Raw genomic sequence first — 17,432 nt, 5'->3', positions numbered from 1 at the left:
TGACCTAACTCTAGCATTGCGCATCCTCAAACTTTATATTTCAGACTTGCTGTCAAGCAATGTAAGAATGAAATGGGCTCTTCTTTATTTCTTCCCTGTGTTTTTCCATTTGATATTGATTTTTCTCTGTTGGGCAGAGATTTCGGCCACCTGAGCAAAAACACTTTTTTCTTTTTAAATATTTTTATAAGCAAAAAACTGTAACCAACATGAGATAACAAAATACACATATTTACACACACAGACCCAAAAAGAAAAAAAAAACGGACTGCCTAAATTAACAAATATATATAACAGTGTTCACAATTGTTTTATAATAGCAAAAACATTCTTTAAACCAGACCTGTACAGCACACGCACAAAAAATTGTAACTTTTAACTTCAGTGTGCTATTTATATTTCATTTGACCCTTGATGTAACTACACGATGCACATTTTAGGTTACCTGAGTTTGGCAAAAAAAAAAATAAAAAAAATAAAAAAAAATTAAATAACCAGAATGGAACATCTTGGCAAAAGAGTGTTAAATGTGCCTGCATGCTGCTGATGCAGTGACTTAATTATATTAGAATGATTTCTGAAGGGTTATGCAACACTGAAGAATGTACTGTTTTATAGTATTTTTTTAATCAAATAAATGCAGCCTCTGTGAAAAATGATCAGCCCCAAACGTTTGAAAGGTAGTGTAGCACTGACAATTCCACAAGACCTTTATGTCCTCCATTGATTCTTCTACATATTCTGTGGCAAAAGTAGATGAGTTAGCAGATGATATTGGAAATACTACCCATACCCATACAAACTTTTACTTAAATATTCAAATTAGTGTCAGGAAATGAAGCAGGGTCAACTTCAAACATATTTACGTAGATTCAAAGTTAAACCCATCACGAATAAAAACCTTGTGTTCATGCCACTGATTAAAACAGTCACGCTTGGGTTGAAAGCACAATGGCACTTCACAAGTCACACACACGACTGGAGTTTTCAGGTGGCAGAGCTTGCACTTGCGCCTACCGAGAGCACTGTCCGGCATGAAGTGCTTGGGCCTGTGGGTTCCTTCAGGAAGTGATGATTCAGGAGATGGAGGAGCTGAGACAGGAGCAGAAGGAGAAGACGAGTTGAGAGCCGCAGGATTAGCCGAGGAAACCGATGCAGCTTCAAACCTGTTCTCGCCATCCATTTCTATAAGCTCTAAAACAAGCATCTCGAGGAATGTCTTCCGTGTCAGAGCTTTTTGTTTTTTTCTTTTGGCCACCAGTTTATGCAAAATGAAAGCATTATCTACGGCAATGTCCAAAAGGTGATAAAAAACACACTGATACCACTTTTTTGGTTTATGTAGAACTCTGTAATGTCCAGTGATGAAACTGGATGGCTCCACTGTCCCCACAATCCTGGGTGGAAAGAAAAAAGCCAACATTTTAAAGTTAAACGTTAACTTTAAACTTATAATTTAATTTTTTTTTAATATAGGTTCAAAAAGAACTTAAAAGGAAACAAGATTCATTATATATATATTATATTATATATATATATATCTATATATAAATATTCTAAAGCATTTAACACATATTTATATTAATTTAAAGGAATTGAATATTGTTAATAGTGGGTATTTATAATATCACATTTTTGATGAAGTGGGGTGAAGTTTTTGTTTAGTTTTTGTTTTTTATGATGTCCGAGTGAAAGATATAACGGTAACCTCTAAGAAAACAAAAACAGATTCACGGAGTTGGAAAAAGTATCACACCCCTTTTTTTAGGATTTTTTTTGAACTTTTTGTTTTAATTACAGCCTTTAGTTTGTTGGGATATGTCTCTACTAACTTTGCACCCTTCTTGCAACACTGCTCAAATTCAGTTAAATTTGATGGTGACCATTTGTGGACTGCAGCCTTTGCAACGATTTTCCTTCATTAGATTTTTTTTTAGGTTTAAGTCTGGGCTCTAACTGGTCCACGCAAGGACATTCATCTTTTTCTCCTTAGGACATTGTTTTTTTTGTTTTTCAACCACAGTGTGCTCCGTTTTGCCTGACAACTTTCTGGCAGAGGGCAGCAGATTGAGAATTTGATGGTATTTTGCCCCATCCATTTTACCTTTTTTCCTGACAAGTGCTCCAGTCCCTGCTGCAGAGAAACACCCCATAACAGGATATGACCACCTCCATGCTTTACTGTAGGAATGCTGTTATTTGGATGGTGAACTGTATTGGATTTTCACCAGCCATATCATTTGGTTTTGAGTTTATAATTCAATTTAAGTCTCATCTGCCGTAGAACCTTCACAGTGTGTTTTGGCAAAGCTCAGTCGTGACTGCATGTGGCCTTTCTTGAGGAGTGGCTAATTTGGTTTTGGTTTTATATTTCTATGGAGAATTTGTGGTATTGTTGTCATGCACACAATGACCACTCTTTGTCATAAATTCCTGCAACTGCTTCAGAGTTGCTGTAGGCCTCTTGGTAGCCTCTCTGACCAGTTTCCTCCAGTCTCTTTCATCCAGTTTGGAGTGACGTCCTGATCCAGGAAGGGTCTGTGTTGTACCAAATACCTTCCACTTCTTAATAATAGACTTCACTGTGCTTCTAGGCATTGAAAGCCTTTGACATTTTTTTTTGTATCCATCTCCTGACTTGTGCCTGTCCACGACTTTATCCTGGAGATCTTTTGATAGTGCCTTGCCACCTGATTGTTTTCTTCAGTTGCACTACCAGGGACAGAATGCTCCAGGAAAGCTCTTTTCATGGTGAGCTAATCAAAATGACCACAGCTGATCACAGGTGAACGTCAAATGGCTTTGTGTGCCATTGAGAAGGTGATCAGCTACACCTGATAGGTTGTTTTTAGGAGGTGGTTTTTATTTTTGGGTGTTAGTTTTTTCTGTTTTTTGATTTTGTTTTTTGTTTTGTTTTTTTTATTGTTTGTGTTGTATGTTCCAATTTGCACTGAGTAAATACAGCTGGATAAAACAGCATCTTCATTTCAGGCTTCAAAGTAACAAAATTTGATTATTTTTAAAGGGGGGTAATTTTCTATACCAATACACCAATCCATCATCTTGACCCCCCCCCCCCCCCCCCAAAAAAAAAAAATACACTCACTGTTACCTGGAACTGGTTCCATGAAACAGGCCAAAGGACCATCACTGAAATTCTACTAACCTGTTGTAGTCCAGCACCACAGCTGGAATGGGAACCTCCACAAGGGTCCGATGTGTATCGCTTTTCACCTTTCTCTGCACAGTATCACCTTCAAAGGCTTTATGGAAGGTGGAGCACATCTGCACTACCTGTGAGTCTTTCCACTCAACAAACAGAAGACTGTCATCCCTGATCCAGCGCATGGTGCCGCGTGGAGCGTTCTTTGACAATCTGTTCACAACTGTTTTTGGGAAACCTGTCCTGTTTGTCCAAATGGGGCCACAAGCCCAGATCTTTTTATACAAGAGGTCCCTGAAGAGTGTGGGGCTGGTGTAAAATTTATCCACAAACAGTTTGTACCCAGAGCCCAACGTATTTTCATCCAACAATGCCATAACGGACTCATAGCTCAGGCCCACATTCTGTGATGCACATGACTTCCCCTCGTAAATAAAGAAGTCCCACGTATAGCCACAGGTGCAGTCTGTCAGAGCAAAGAGTTTGTATCCTCTATCTGTAGATTTGTCTTCCATGGATTGTTTGAGTCCAGTTCTAGGCTGTGCTGCCAATATTCTTTCATCAATGGTGATGTTCTGAAAGGGATGAAAATGGGTCTTGCACGCCTCTCGAATGAGTTGATATAGAGGCAGAATTTTACCTAACTGTTCATAGGCTGCTGTTCCCTTCTTCAAGTAATTTTTCTCATCTTCAATGGTATCGCTGAAATGAAGAGTATTGGCAATTGTCACAAATTTTTGGTAAGACATGACATGTGCAGGAAAGGATGGACTGAAGTACTGGGACTTCCTCCAATATTCTGTCAGTAAAGAGCACTTCAAAAGACCTGTGTAAATTACTAGTCCTATGTACGACTTCAAGTCTTTCAGAGAAAGGTAGAGCCAAGGATTACCCACATCCTTGCACTTGCTCCCATAGACATTTGTGTGCCCTACAATAGACTGCATCGTTTTTTTTGGAAAGAACAACTGAAAAAACTGCAGAGGACTGCTACAATTGCTTGGTAAAAACTTTGGTCCAGGTTCTTGGACGGGTGTGAAGTCGAGCTGAAGCGGTTCAACATCTGTTTCATCTAAGCTGCGCCACCTTTCTGTTGATACGCCATCATTTTCACTCTCCCTGCCATCTGCTCCAGCAGCAGAACATGTGGAAGACCGACGGGATCTCTTTCTCTGCTGTAGGTCACAGTCCTCATCTGGTGAGTAAATATCAGGTGAAGGCCTATTCCATGGGACAAGAAGAAGAAAAAAAACGATTAGCAAGGTTCTTCACAACTGTGTTGATTAAGTGCCTGTGTTCACACCAACACAAATGTTCAGTCTGTTTTTGCATGCGATTTGTTGGTTCAGACAAATGCATAAAATTGGCAGATGGGCTGAATGAACACAGAAATTCACTGACAGTAGGTTCCACTCCTAGAAGAGCAGAAATACAGCAGTTACACCAGTACACAACGCAGCACTGCACAATTTTGTTCCTAACCTGCTTGTCACAGAGAACTACTCAAACATTATTAACATGTTTTTAAACAGCCATTCATATTTTTGTTTTTGCTATGGTGTTCATAAGACGGCAAATACAAGAGTACAGAAACAAGAGAGTCAGTTTTGAATTCCTCCTTAGCTATTTACAGTCACTTAGCAAAATAGTCTGTTCGTGAGCGCCACAAAGTTGTAGTTTTATATAACAGTAGTGGCTCTGGGCATGTGACCAAAAGCATGAATCATATTGGTTAGCCTGTTTTCTTAGATGAAAAAGAGATAAGAACACCAGTACACAAGGGGGAAAAATCTGTCACGTCATGCAAATGACACATTAACTGCTGTTCATTCAAATATTCATCTTCATACTCATATGTACACAGGACTTTAAGACTTTATGTTTAACAATTTCACAAGTACAAAGTCTGATGCTCTTCCATTAAAAAAAAAAAAAAAAAAAAGTAGTTTATATTCTTACTTGTTAATATGTGATTTATAGACACAGTAACACATTGTAGACCTCTGGAGTGAAAGGTATTTTATTTTTATACTTAATTGTGTCAGAAGGCCCCTAGTGGCATGTTGTTGCTGGTGTTTTACTATACATACATAAATAAAAGCATAGTCCTTTGCTATTATAGGTATGGATTTTAAGATTATAAAAATTTAATTATTTGCTATGGATCTTCAATGATTCCATTGAATCCCCATTCCAACTTGCTGTTATGACGAATTCCATACAATAACATTTATTTGCGTCAAACATAATATTTAACCCACATTATAAATGCGAGTGCTAAAACGTTGTTAAAAGAAAATAAATGTGTCTCAAGAAAACGTGTAGAAAAACTCACCAATCTAGAACAGGATCAAGACCATTCCTTAACATTTCCTCTGCTGCGCTGTCCACACTGCTGGCCACACTGTACTGGTCACAAACATAAAGATCTTCATCATTGCTGGCTATGCTGGCCTCCACGCCATTCTCAGTACTTTTCTTTGGATCCATCGATGCGAATGTATCCTGCTGAATGTAAGGCGAGTAAACATTGAATTAGTGGCCTCTGCGTGTTTTAGGGAGTACTAACAAACCACATGCCACTATAATCTCAAATTCGTATATTATTTTTATTTCAGTGTTCTATATAATGCCATACCGTTTAGCACGCAGATCAAGCAAGTCGTTGTTTGTGCGCCGTTGTTGACTACAGATAAGAATTTAAACTCAGTCTCTTTAAACGAACAAGACACGCGCTCATAGTAAACTATACTTAAACTTAAAACCTGGTGAGTAAGCTGACAGACCCGCAAATAATATATAGTGTTAACTGTTTCGAAGATTAGCCAAAAACCTAAACAACTCACCTGCTAGAGATGTAAGCAACAATCACATAAGTTCACTTGCTCTCCGCGCGGGAGTTCACAGGAAGTGACGTAATTAGTGAAGGGGTGTATTTCCCGCGAATCGATTCTTTGTATTTATTTATTCTTATTGCAAATTCAAAAATGACATTAATGAGATACAACTTAGCATACATTACATAAAATGTATTAACAATACATCCAAAGTCATCTGAACTAATGGAAGAGAAGAGAGAGAGAGCGAGAGAAAAAAAGGAGGAACAGAACGAGTAAAGAGGATTATAAAAATAAATAATAATAATAATAATAAAAAGACACAAAAACACATTAAACCAAGTATTAATCACGATACATGAAAGGTACATATCTCCTCAAAAAAGAAATATTTTTTTTTCGTTATTAATTAATCTTAGTGGTTTAATTAAATGTTCTACTTCACATAAGAAATCTATAAAACTTCTATAAAAGTAGGTATTTTCTTAAGAAATAAAGTTAACAGTTAATTCTTAAGATTTGTTTGGGTTTTCCCGCGAATCGATTCATTTTAAACGGCCAGGGGCAGTATGACAGAACCATTCGAACCCAGAATCCCACCCTGTTTCGTAACCATGGTAATTTCAGTACAAAAAAAAAAAAAAAAAAAAAAAGTTCAGTTTGTTTCAGCACATTAAAACAAAGCCATTTAGAACTTAAATACAGCCTTCAGCCATACATTAAACAGTGCTAAAATGAATTTACATATCTTCGCAGAAAATGTTTTGACTGTTTTAATGCATCTTGACTGAAGTGTCATTTAATGAGGTCGTAAATACATTTCCAGAATGTTTTATTTGTAACACGAGCAGGTAATGTGTGAGAAGTTAAACTTTCCTCTTGCGATGAAACTCACTGACGGACTCTCAATATAGTAGCTCTATATCTATTTATCTGTCTGTCAACACAGAAAGAGTAACTGACAGTCATTACAAGATCTCTGTATAAATGTTTTTGCAGGATAGCAGATGCATAATTCTAAAATAATCTCTTTTCTGTAAAGAAAATAAATAAAGAATCTGTGGCAGATAAAATGTAGCCAATAACCACTGCATTACCTCAAAATAACCTACAAAATGAGTGTGGAACCACGTTGATTTGACCAAATGTTTTCTCATGTATAAACCAAACAAACACATAAAACGCAGAATTTAATTCCATTCAAAACCATTTATTCCACTTTACAATGTAAATTATATTTAATTTACATATTCTGATGTTTTTTTGAATGAATGCACCATGGTGACACTGTTACATACTGAAGCCATAAATCAGAAGCACATCAGGTCATAAGTCTCACACGTGGCTAGTGTTTTCTGGCTGCAGAGCCTGCCAGCGCTGTCCGCTGTTATATGCTTTGCCTTGTGGAACACAGAAGGAACTGCCGAGGAGGATCTAAAAGAGCGAACTGAGGGAACCGGAGCTTAGTCTTGAGGACACAATTCTGTAAGCTCTAAAATAAGCATCTCCAAGAATGCCTTTCTGGTCAAAGGCTTCTTGTTCTTTCCCTTGGCCATTAGTTCCTGCATGATGAATGCGTTCTCTACAATGATGTCCAAAAAGTGGTAAAACACACATTGATACCACTTTCGCGGTTTGAGCAGAGCTCGGTAATGTCCAGTAATGCGATCCGACAAATCAACTACTTCCATGTTCCTGTGTGGAAATATAAAATGCATATTTCAAACTCTAAAAAGATCAAGGCATTTAATGCATTAAAGGCACAGGTACAATAAATAAAAACAAGGAACACCAAATAAATTCTCCTAACCTGTTGTAGTCCAGCACCACAGCTGGAATGGGAACCTCCACAATGGTCCGATGTGTATCGCTTTTCACCTTTCTCTGCACAGTATCACCTTCAAAGGCTTTATGGAAGGTGGAGCACATCTGCACTTCCTGTGAGTCTTTCCACTCAACAAACAGAAGACTGTCATCCCTGATCCAGCGCATGGTGCCGCGTGGAGCGTTCTTCGACAATCTGTTCACAACTGTTTTTGGGAAACCTGTCCTGTTTGTCCAAATGGGGCCACAAGCCCAGATCTTTTTATACAAGAGGTCTCTGAAGAGTGTGGGGCTGGTGTAAAATTTGTCCACAAACAGTTTGTACCCAGAGCCCAACGTATTTTCATCCACCAATGCCATAACAGACTCATAGCTGAGGCCCACATTCTGTGACGCACATGACTTGCCCTCGTAAATAAAGAAGTCCCACGTATAGCCACAGGTGCAGTCTGTCAGAGCAAAGAGTTTGTACCCCATATTTGGGGATTTGTTTTTCACACAGCGCTTCAGTACAGTTTTCTCCTGCGATGTGACCATTCTTTCAACGATGGTGATGTTCTGAAAAGGATGAAAAAAGGTCTTGCAGGCCTCCCTAATGACTTGATACAGAGGTTGAATTTTACCTAACCGTTCATAGGCTGCCGTTCCCTTCCTAAAGCTGTTCTTCTCATCCTCCTTGCTATCACTTAGATGAAGGGCTTTGGAGATTGACAGAAATTTCTTGTAAGACATGAGTTTTGCTGGAAAGGACAGACTGAAGTGCTCAGACACACTCCAATAGTCTGTCAATGAAGAGCACCTAAACATACTCATGTAAATTACCAGTGCTATGTATGACTTCAAGTCTTTTTGACAAATGTAGTCCCACACTTTGCCCTTTTTCTCATGGCACTTTGCTCCATAGTCATTAGTGTGGACTACAATGGTCTGCCACATTTTTTTTGGAAACAGCAGTTGAAAAAATTGCAGAGGACTAGTGCACCTATTTGGTAAAATCTGTGGCCCAGGTTCTTGGACAGGTGTGAAGTCTAGATGGGGTGGCTTAATATCTGCATCATCTGAGCTATGCCACTTTTCATTTGATGTTCCAGATGAACCATCGTTTTCATCTTCCCTGACATCTCTTCCAGTAGTAGAACATGTGTAAGACAGACGTGATCTCTTTCTATGCTGTGGGCTGGCCACTGAATCACAGTCCTCCTCTGGTGAGTAAATGTTATGTGAAGGCCTATGGCATGGCACAAGAAGTAAAAAACAGATTTACCAATTAATATTTAAATACTCCACAATCTAAATGAACAGGCTGGCAATAAAATGACCACTCAAAGCATACTCTGAATCGCAATCCTCCTCTGGTGAGTAAATGTCATGTGAAGGCCTATGGCATGGCACAAGAAGTAAAAAACAGAATTAGCAATTAATATTTAAATACTCCACAATCTAAATGAACAGGCTGACAATAAAATGACCAATCAAAGCATACTTGCATTGTTATTTAGTACTAAATAAAAAAGAAACTTACCCATCTAGAACAGGGTCAAGACCATCAATAAACATCTCCTCTGCTGCGCTGTCCACACTGCTGGCCACACTGTCCAGGTCACATATATCAAGATCTTCGTCACAACTGGCTGTAATATCTTCCAGGACATTTGTAGTAATTCTCTTGGGACCCGCAGCAGTATGCCGAAGATCATATGTTGCAGATGTTTGCTGTTGCATTTTAGATGGGTAAACAATGAGTTAGTGATTTTTTTCTTTCTTTCTGGAAGCCAAATTATACAACATAAACCAAAATTCAGTTTTGTTTTATTCATTTATTCACAAACCCAACAGTTTTTTTCTTAAAGTGCCCCTATTATGCTATTTTGATGTTTCATAATTTTGTTTTGGAGGTCTCCTACAATATGTTTTCATGCTTCAAAAAAAAAAAAAAAAAAAAAAAAAAAAAAAAAAACCTTACATTTTTAAAAATTTCATTATATACATTGCAGCATCACTTCTTTTCATCACTGTGCCTGAAACCATTTGTTCAAGGATCTGATCTCTCTAAACCTCTCCTTTCTAAATAGCCTAGTCTGCTATGATTGGTCAGATAGCCCAGTCTGTTGTGGTTGGTCTGGCACTTACAGCATGTGTTGGAAACAAACTAAAGCACACTGCAGCAGTGGGTTTCCCACTCACACCGTCACATGACTCTGGACACTTGGAATCCTAAGGCAGAGGAAATAAACCTTGCCACTTAACAATACCACCACAACAAAATTCAGTAAAGATGCGTTTATTAATTTGCATACTTTTAAACTGTCCCATGTTTTGGGGGGTCTTGCAACAGTGTCACTTTTCCCAGCGAGCCCATTTTTTCCAGAATTGTCCTGAAAAAAAACAAAAAAACAAAACACAATTATGAAATATGTTAACACAGAGATGCAAATGCAGATTAGAAAAGATAATGACATTGCAGGGCAGTCACAAAATCCCCAAATATCATATTTGTATCCCAAAATTAATTTTTAATTGGTTAAAATATGAAAGCCTTGCAAAGCCTGCACAAAGCACTTAAAAAAATGTGGTGCCACATTCAACAATAAAGAACTTCAATGCAACATTTGCTGGAAGAATGAAGAAAGAACTTGTAACAAAATTATCATGAACCATGTCGCATTTCAAAGAATATTGTATATGCATTTATTTGGATGTTCTTTCACTACCTTAAATGCAGCTTTGCTTTTCATTTCAAGTACTTGGCCAATTTTGAGTGGATATGTTAACAGGGTCATGAACTGAGAAAACAATTATTTTGATCTTTTGACATATAAAAGGTCACTGTAGTGATGAAGTAAACAGAATGCTTTATATTTTCACATTTAGATTAAATATGCTGCTCTTATGAATTAAGTTAAGCACACAAATTACATGATACAGTTATCAAGAAGTTAAATTATTAGAAGTTAAAAATCGTAAAAAGTAAAAAACCCTCTCTGGAATAGATATACTGTTTGTATTATAAGACAGCGAGGCAGGTACATCACTTATACCCCTTTTCCACCAGCATGAACTTGGTGCTAGTTCAGAGCCAGTGCTATTGCCGGTTCCGAGTTGGTTCAACGGGCGAGCCTTCTCACAGGCTAGAGAGCTACCACAGAGCCAGGTCTTATATCACTGAATATGTCTCATCTTTCCCAGTAACGCTAGTGTGGCAGCGCTAAACACAACAGGCTTGTTCGAGATGCATCGGCACCATGCAGGCCGATCGGCACACTACACCAAAGCATCACGAAAGCGATCCAAAAGCATAAAGAGAGTCGTCTGCTTTCCAATCACTCCTGCGGCACACCGACCGGTCTGCACAGCACCAAACGAACCTAAACACACAATCAACAGTGGTTTCTTTTTTAATAAATGTGCAAAAGGGATAACAATATTGTGTTTTTCTGTCAATATGGGGTGCTGTGTGTACATTAATGAGGAAAAAAAAATGAATTTAAATGATTTTAGCAAACGGCTGCAATATAACAAAGAGTGAAAAATTTAAGGGGGTTTGAATACTTTCCGTACCCACTGTATATATTTTTTCAAAGGCTTTCAAAAAGTGGTGGGGATGCAAAAAGCGATGTAGAGAAACATCCAAGACAAGTTTTCCAAAGCCATGAAAAGAATGAAAGGAAAGAGGAAAGATATAAGGTAGCAAGTACCAAAAACTTTCAAATAGATGTTACACCATGCTGCTGCTGTTGTCCTTTCAATAAGCAAATTTAAAGGGTATACAATAAACGAAATGCCAAACAAATATACAATAATAAACCTTTGTTTTAATCAAAAGTAAATCATGACACCACATAAAATATAAAAAGGTGAAGCAATTTATCCAGTTTAATAAAATAAATGAACACTAATAAAATAAAGTAACAAACTGACTCCAATATTATTTTCCACATCATGCTAAAGTTTTCAGACTATGAGCCACTTCCCATAAAGGACTTATTATAAAAATGATATGGTTCTTTTGTATTGCAAACATAATACTTGACTCTGAACTGCTTGTAATCATTATTCTTTTGTCTATAATATTCTGACCATTGGGGCGCATCTCCCACCTAGATTGCCTACAGTTCTTGAACTGCTTGTAAAGCCGGTTCCGTGATTACGGTTGTTTTGTTTAGACTGACAAGATATGTTCACAAGCGATTTTTTTATATATTATAGCTGGGACAGGGTAATTTCTGCCGCTCCGTTTTTTATTGTTTAATTTGAGACAATGTATGCGATTAATGTAGCCCTAGTTTTAAATGTAATGTAATTGAAATGCATGCGATTAATCGTGCAGCCCTAGTTTAATTTAAATGTAATGTAATGTTTTACCATGTTAAGGTGGAAAAAATTATCCAACCATATGATGGTGTACCATATTAACCACTCACAACAAATTTGAATTGCCTTGACTTTGAGTTGACCCCTAAAACTGAAAGTCTACATTTCAGCTAAGAAATATTTAGCATTTTCTTATTTCATATTACTTTTGAATATGTATGATACGTTTAAGACAAGTTTGTACAATATTTGCCTGCAGCTGATAGCCACTGACATTCATAATATTTTTTCCTCACCAAGTTTTAAGAAGCAGCCGTCAGAACACAACAAAAGGTTATTGGAGATATACTGATGTGGTGTCACTGTAAAAATTTATTTTAACCACTGACTCTTCACTTCCTCGTGCTTTGGGAGTAAATGCAAAGAGGATTTGCTTTCGCAGCGCAGAAAACAGCGCCTTCTAGACATTGTAACAACACAAACCAAACTCTTCCGGGCCTCCCTCAGCTTGAGGGCGGGTCAAAGCAAACGTTGCTCGCGGACAGCCAATGAAAACCAAAGGCGGGCATTATGCAAATTTGATAGACGTACGCAGGCTTGCGTGAAGAGCTTTTCTGCATGAAGCAAGGCAGGGATTCGGCTCGTTTCATGCAGTTCAGAATCGCTTTTTTGTTTTGGGAGACAATATTGTAAACGATACGCCCTTTGTTCCGTGTTTTGAACGCTCTATGCATCTATTATTTATCATACTTACAGGATGTGATTCAGTGGAGCCAGCTGGTCCAAATAAATTGTGTTTTGAGGATTTTATTCAGAGCAAGCGTTTTGTGAATCTCGCCTTGAACTCCCCGAGATTAGAAAAGCAGTCATCAGTAAAATGACGGGAACACAAACCAAGATTGGGGTTGTACTGCTGTGGTACAGTGGAGAAAATGAATCTTAACCACTGATTCTTTGCAGCCTCGTCTTTCGGAAGTGAAAATAAAACGAATTTACTTTCACAGCGTAGGACACAGCGTCTTCTTGACATGATGTTAACCACAGGAACGAGCCACAGTGTTGTTTGAGGACGCTCGACGCAAACTAGGCAGGCATTATGCAAATGTTTTACGTGTAGCCGTCACGGAAGTGGGATTCGGATTACTGACGACTCGTTTTAGGCTCTTCAGAGTCGATTCTTTCTTTAGGGAAACAATAACTATTTATATCGCGAGCTTTCGGCGCTAACAAACACAAACATTCGTTTGTCGGATAAGTATGAATTCGCATTTAGCTAGTGATGGCAAACTGAAGCGTTCTTTCAACACGATTGTATCTGAAAAAAGGTTTATTACTCGAAGCTTCTTAAAACGGTTTATTCTGCTGTCATCTAGTGGTCATAAAAATGACTAATTACTTCCAAAGTGTTGCTGGTTCTACAATTGATTCTTTGTTTTATTATATTTTATATAAATAATGTTTATTGTCAAAGTCATTCATTTGTGTCTGTGTACTGGCACTAAAATAAACAAAACATAAATTAATAAATTAAATATATGATCTGTTTATTTTAACACTGCCTCAGTCCTTAGACTGTCATTTAATGGCCAAAGTTAATTTTGAGCTCAATATGTAGATTTAGATAAAATAAAAAAAAATAAGAAGAAATTAGCAGTATCTACCTAAAGCAAACATGAATTGCAAAGTGTGTGTCAGTGTGAAGAAGAAAAAAAAAAAAAAAAAAGGCTACTTTGGCTTGATTTTACTCTGCTGATTTTATCATCTCATGCTTGTACAACCAGCTCTGGTGCCTCCTCTTCCCTGGACATAAAGTTTCATCAGTTCGTGACTCCTGCTTTTCATTTTACATAGGCCTACTGGTCTCTTGCCAGACTACTTGTGTTTCCGACCGTAGAAAGCATGTTATGAGCAGTGCAGGATTCAAAGCCAAACTCTTTAATACTGGATGTGATGAATACAGGAAGGCATTTTTTCCACAGTTTGTATGAGTGATATATGTATGGCATGTTTACATGCTGTAGGATCTTTCTTACTGACTTGTAGGTTCTTTTTCTAGTTTCATTACTGTCTTTTATATGAAAGTCCTGTGACAATCAATCAGCAGCCACAACTTTTTCATGACTGACATAGGCAGAAAATTTGATACTGTGATGATGAATTATTACATATATGGCTAATATTGCAGAAGACAGTACACATCACTAACCTCATAATCATTTGGCATCTCACACGAATATGATACCTCTCTCCCAAACATTAATTAGAACATGAAAAGCTTCATTATTTACTCTATTGCAGACTTCTTGAACTGAAAATATGACAAAAAGTCTGTCAGTTTCATATATAATGAGTGTGGGCGTCTTTATATGTAATATAACTTTGAATTATGACAGTTATTTTCATTTCAGTGGTAACAACCTCACGATTATTTGGATTCAGCCTTTTTGAAGATTTTAGATGACCCTAACACCTGCGAAGAGATGACAACAACCCCTGCAAGGACTTCAGATGATCCCAACTCTGAATCAACATGCAAAACTGCAAAATTATATTTATATTGTAATCGCTGCTACCACAATATGTAAATCATTGTCTTAAAATGTTTGTGCTTAACTGAATGATGTTAACTAACCAGATCCAGTCTGTATCCAGACCAGATGGTGGATCAGTACCTAGAGACGACAACAACTGCTCTGAATGTCAGCGGAGACCAGGACAACTAGATGAGCCCCAGAGACAGATCCCCTGCAAACCACAACTGAACTGAGCAGGAGGATGGCATCACTAAATCAAAAATGAATTGACTTTAACTGAGAAACTTACCATTGACTATTGTCCTCATTTTAGAGCTGCTTTACAGCAGAATTGAATTTTGTTTGCATTATTGACACACTATTTCCGTATTTAACACTGTGAAGCTCCTTTGACACAATCAGTGTTGTATAAAGCACTATATAAATAAAGGTGACCTCGATTGACTTGACAGACCTCTATTATAAAACTACATTTTTGCAATATGCACATTACATCAACAGTCATTTCTGACAACAGATTTCTCTTCATAAAAGAAACATGCATTTTATGTAAAGCTGCTTTGAAGCTATGTATTGTTGTTTATTTGATTCAACACCTTGTGTGTCACTAATTCGAAATTATATGCATAATTTAAAACTATCGCTTGTTTATCACTAATTCTTTAGCAATATAAAAAAAGAAAATAAAATGCTTGACAGGTCCCTTTAACCACAGCAATATTGCTGCTCAAATTACATTGACACAAATTTAAGGAATATTTTTGAACAACTGCCTACACACGCGTTGCAAAGGAAACTGCTTATTTAATGCATTTACAATTGTCATTAGAAAAAAAATCCACTGAAACGAATGTAGCATGAACAAAATAATCTGAGCGTGGTCTGTGAGACGCGATATGAAAACGCATTAAACCTTCCCTTAAACGGCGTCTGCTACATTGGGACATCGACAGAGGAAACAACAGAGTCCAGTAATGATGCAAACATTCACAAATAATGTAGAAAGCTTTGAAATTCGTTGAAAATTCCCAGCGACGAATCTGTGGAGGTCTAACATCTGCTGGAAACTCAGGTTAAACTATTTGCGTGCACGCGCATGCCCCCAGTTGATCCATAACAACGGCAAGATTCGCTTTGTTTGAACCGGATACTGAAGCAGACACGTGGTTTTCAGGCGAATGAAGCTTCGGACGTAATAGATCACGTGCTTTTCTCAAAACGAATCGAGCTCCGATACACTGCTTCCATGTGAAAGGCGTTCGGAGCTTCTGTGAGCTTCTGTGTTGAATGTAACATTACTACATTTAGCTAACTGGCTAGCGGAGCCAAACAGCTTTGTCCCTTGTTTACGTCCTTGCTACAACATGAATATAATGATAGAAACTATTAATGGAAAACACAAAGAATAAAACATACTTACAGGTTGTGGCCCATAAACAACAGTTTCTCCTCTTAAAGTGGGAACTGCTCCATCTTTCATGACAAGCTTTTGTGCGAATCCGGCATTGAACTCGCGTACATTAAGGAAGCTGTCATCCGTAAAATGTGCAGCACAGAGCGCTATATAGGAGTTATACTTTTCAGGAACTGTTTTAAAAATAAAAGTTAACCACTGTTCCCTAAGTCCAGCATTCCTAGGAAGGCCGAATACAGAGGACCTGCAATCAGGGTGAAAATAACAGCGTTTCGAAGGCATGGCAACAACACTCTACTACAATTCTTTCTCTTCCTCTTCCTCTTCTATGGCCCCACCCCCTTTGTTGCGTGTTCCAGGGGGCAGGGTTTATGTTAATTTTATGATGTCACCATCCCAGGAAGAAGCTTGTTGTAGTCCCTACCAGCTAGGTGTTGTAAGCCTAAAAACAGCAAATTTTGTAAAATAAATCATCTCCCTTTGCATTGAACTTTGAGCGTCTTAACTTTGCAGATGTTGTTTGTTTAAACAGTAACATTACACATTAACTAAAGTTAAAATAGTGAAATATTAATCAAGGACCCCTTTAAACAGGCAACATGCACCACACGATACATATTCTTTAGTTTCTTTTAGGAGGCATGAGAAAATTTTTTTCATCCAATACTGTTATCATTTTCATAGCTGAGGTTGTTTGGTGTATGAGGGCCACATTACTTGGTTCAAATTTTCTGTGCTTGTTTTGTTAGTTTGACCTAAAGCCAACATGTTTACCCACGGGGCTGGACTTTCAGACAAGACATATTAATCATACTTTTTTCAGAAAAAAAGCAGTACAACTGTTAGTTTAATTTGTGAACATTGTCATAAGATGTTGAAAGTCATATGTTGTTCATGCTGTTATCACATTTTGAAATATCTGTTGCCAGATTAGGGTATATAAAAAAAAGATTATCCTCAATATTGACAATGAGATGTGTCGCAAGGTTAACTATGCCCCCTGTACTGGTTATTGCATCATTGTGCATTCTGGGGCAATGTGTGGGGGCGCCTTTGGGTCCCTGTACACAGTCCCCTTTCTATTTATTTTGAGTAAAAAAATTGTGCAAATTGTAGGGTGTCACACAGCTAATTTTAGGGTAGAACAGGGGTGTCCTGTTTCTGCGGGCTACCGTTCTGCAGATTTCAGCTCCAACCCTGATCAAACACACCTTGAAAATCTAACCAAAATCTTCAGGATTACATAAAAATACATGTTGGTGGTAAAGCCCTCTGATTTAAAGTGGTCATGAATTTTTTCTTTCTGTTTTAGATATTAAGTTTCTGGTAGAGTGCTTATGAAGTTAGCA

At 37.7% G+C, this 17,432-nt stretch overlaps 2 protein-coding genes across 10 annotated transcripts; both read right to left on the bottom strand.

Annotated features, from left to right (window-relative positions):
- Positions 1-67: 67 nt before the first annotated feature.
- Positions 68-6,120, bottom strand: LOC122134481 (piggyBac transposable element-derived protein 4-like). Of its 6 annotated transcripts, none has more exons than XM_042721501.1 (5): positions 6,010-6,068; positions 5,802-5,849; positions 5,499-5,671; positions 3,167-4,384; positions 68-1,397 (listed from the first exon to the last, which is right to left on the bottom strand). In XM_042721501.1, the coding sequence occupies exons 3-5, from the start codon at positions 5,651-5,653 to the stop codon at positions 863-865; spliced, it is 1,908 nt and encodes a 635-aa protein (XP_042577435.1). In that variant the 5' UTR covers positions 5,654-5,671; positions 5,802-5,849; positions 6,010-6,068; the 3' UTR covers positions 68-862. The 6 variants fall into 6 exon arrangements, with proteins under 6 accessions (XP_042577435.1, XP_042577500.1, XP_042577356.1 ...); XM_042721566.1 differs by having other exon boundaries at positions 5,499-5,668; positions 6,010-6,061; XM_042721422.1 differs by lacking the exon at positions 5,802-5,849 and having other exon boundaries at positions 6,010-6,120.
- Positions 6,121-7,189: 1,069 nt separating this feature from the next.
- Positions 7,190-16,417, bottom strand: LOC109095492 (piggyBac transposable element-derived protein 4-like). Of its 4 annotated transcripts, none has more exons than XM_042721120.1 (7): positions 16,090-16,417; positions 10,122-10,199; positions 9,955-10,038; positions 9,347-9,537; positions 9,158-9,202; positions 7,811-9,079; positions 7,190-7,695 (listed from the first exon to the last, which is right to left on the bottom strand). In XM_042721120.1, exons 1-7 carry the CDS (start codon positions 16,363-16,365, stop codon positions 7,464-7,466), a joined length of 2,175 nt encoding a protein of 724 aa, XP_042577054.1. In that variant the 5' UTR covers positions 16,366-16,417; the 3' UTR covers positions 7,190-7,463. The 4 variants fall into 4 exon arrangements, with proteins under 4 accessions (XP_042577054.1, XP_042577126.1, XP_042577198.1 ...); XM_042721192.1 differs by having other exon boundaries at positions 7,811-9,052; positions 16,090-16,416; XM_042721264.1 differs by lacking the exon at positions 9,158-9,202 and having other exon boundaries at positions 7,811-9,052.
- Positions 16,418-17,432: the final 1,015 nt, after the last annotated feature.

The sequence above is a fragment of the Cyprinus carpio genome, chromosome A1 (genome assembly GCF_018340385.1).
Source record: "Cyprinus carpio isolate SPL01 chromosome A1, ASM1834038v1, whole genome shotgun sequence".
NCBI classification, from domain to species: Eukaryota; Metazoa; Chordata; class Actinopteri; order Cypriniformes; family Cyprinidae; genus Cyprinus; species Cyprinus carpio.
The sequence above is the reverse complement of the archived record's forward strand: the minus strand, read 5'-3'. Positions and strand labels throughout refer to the sequence as shown.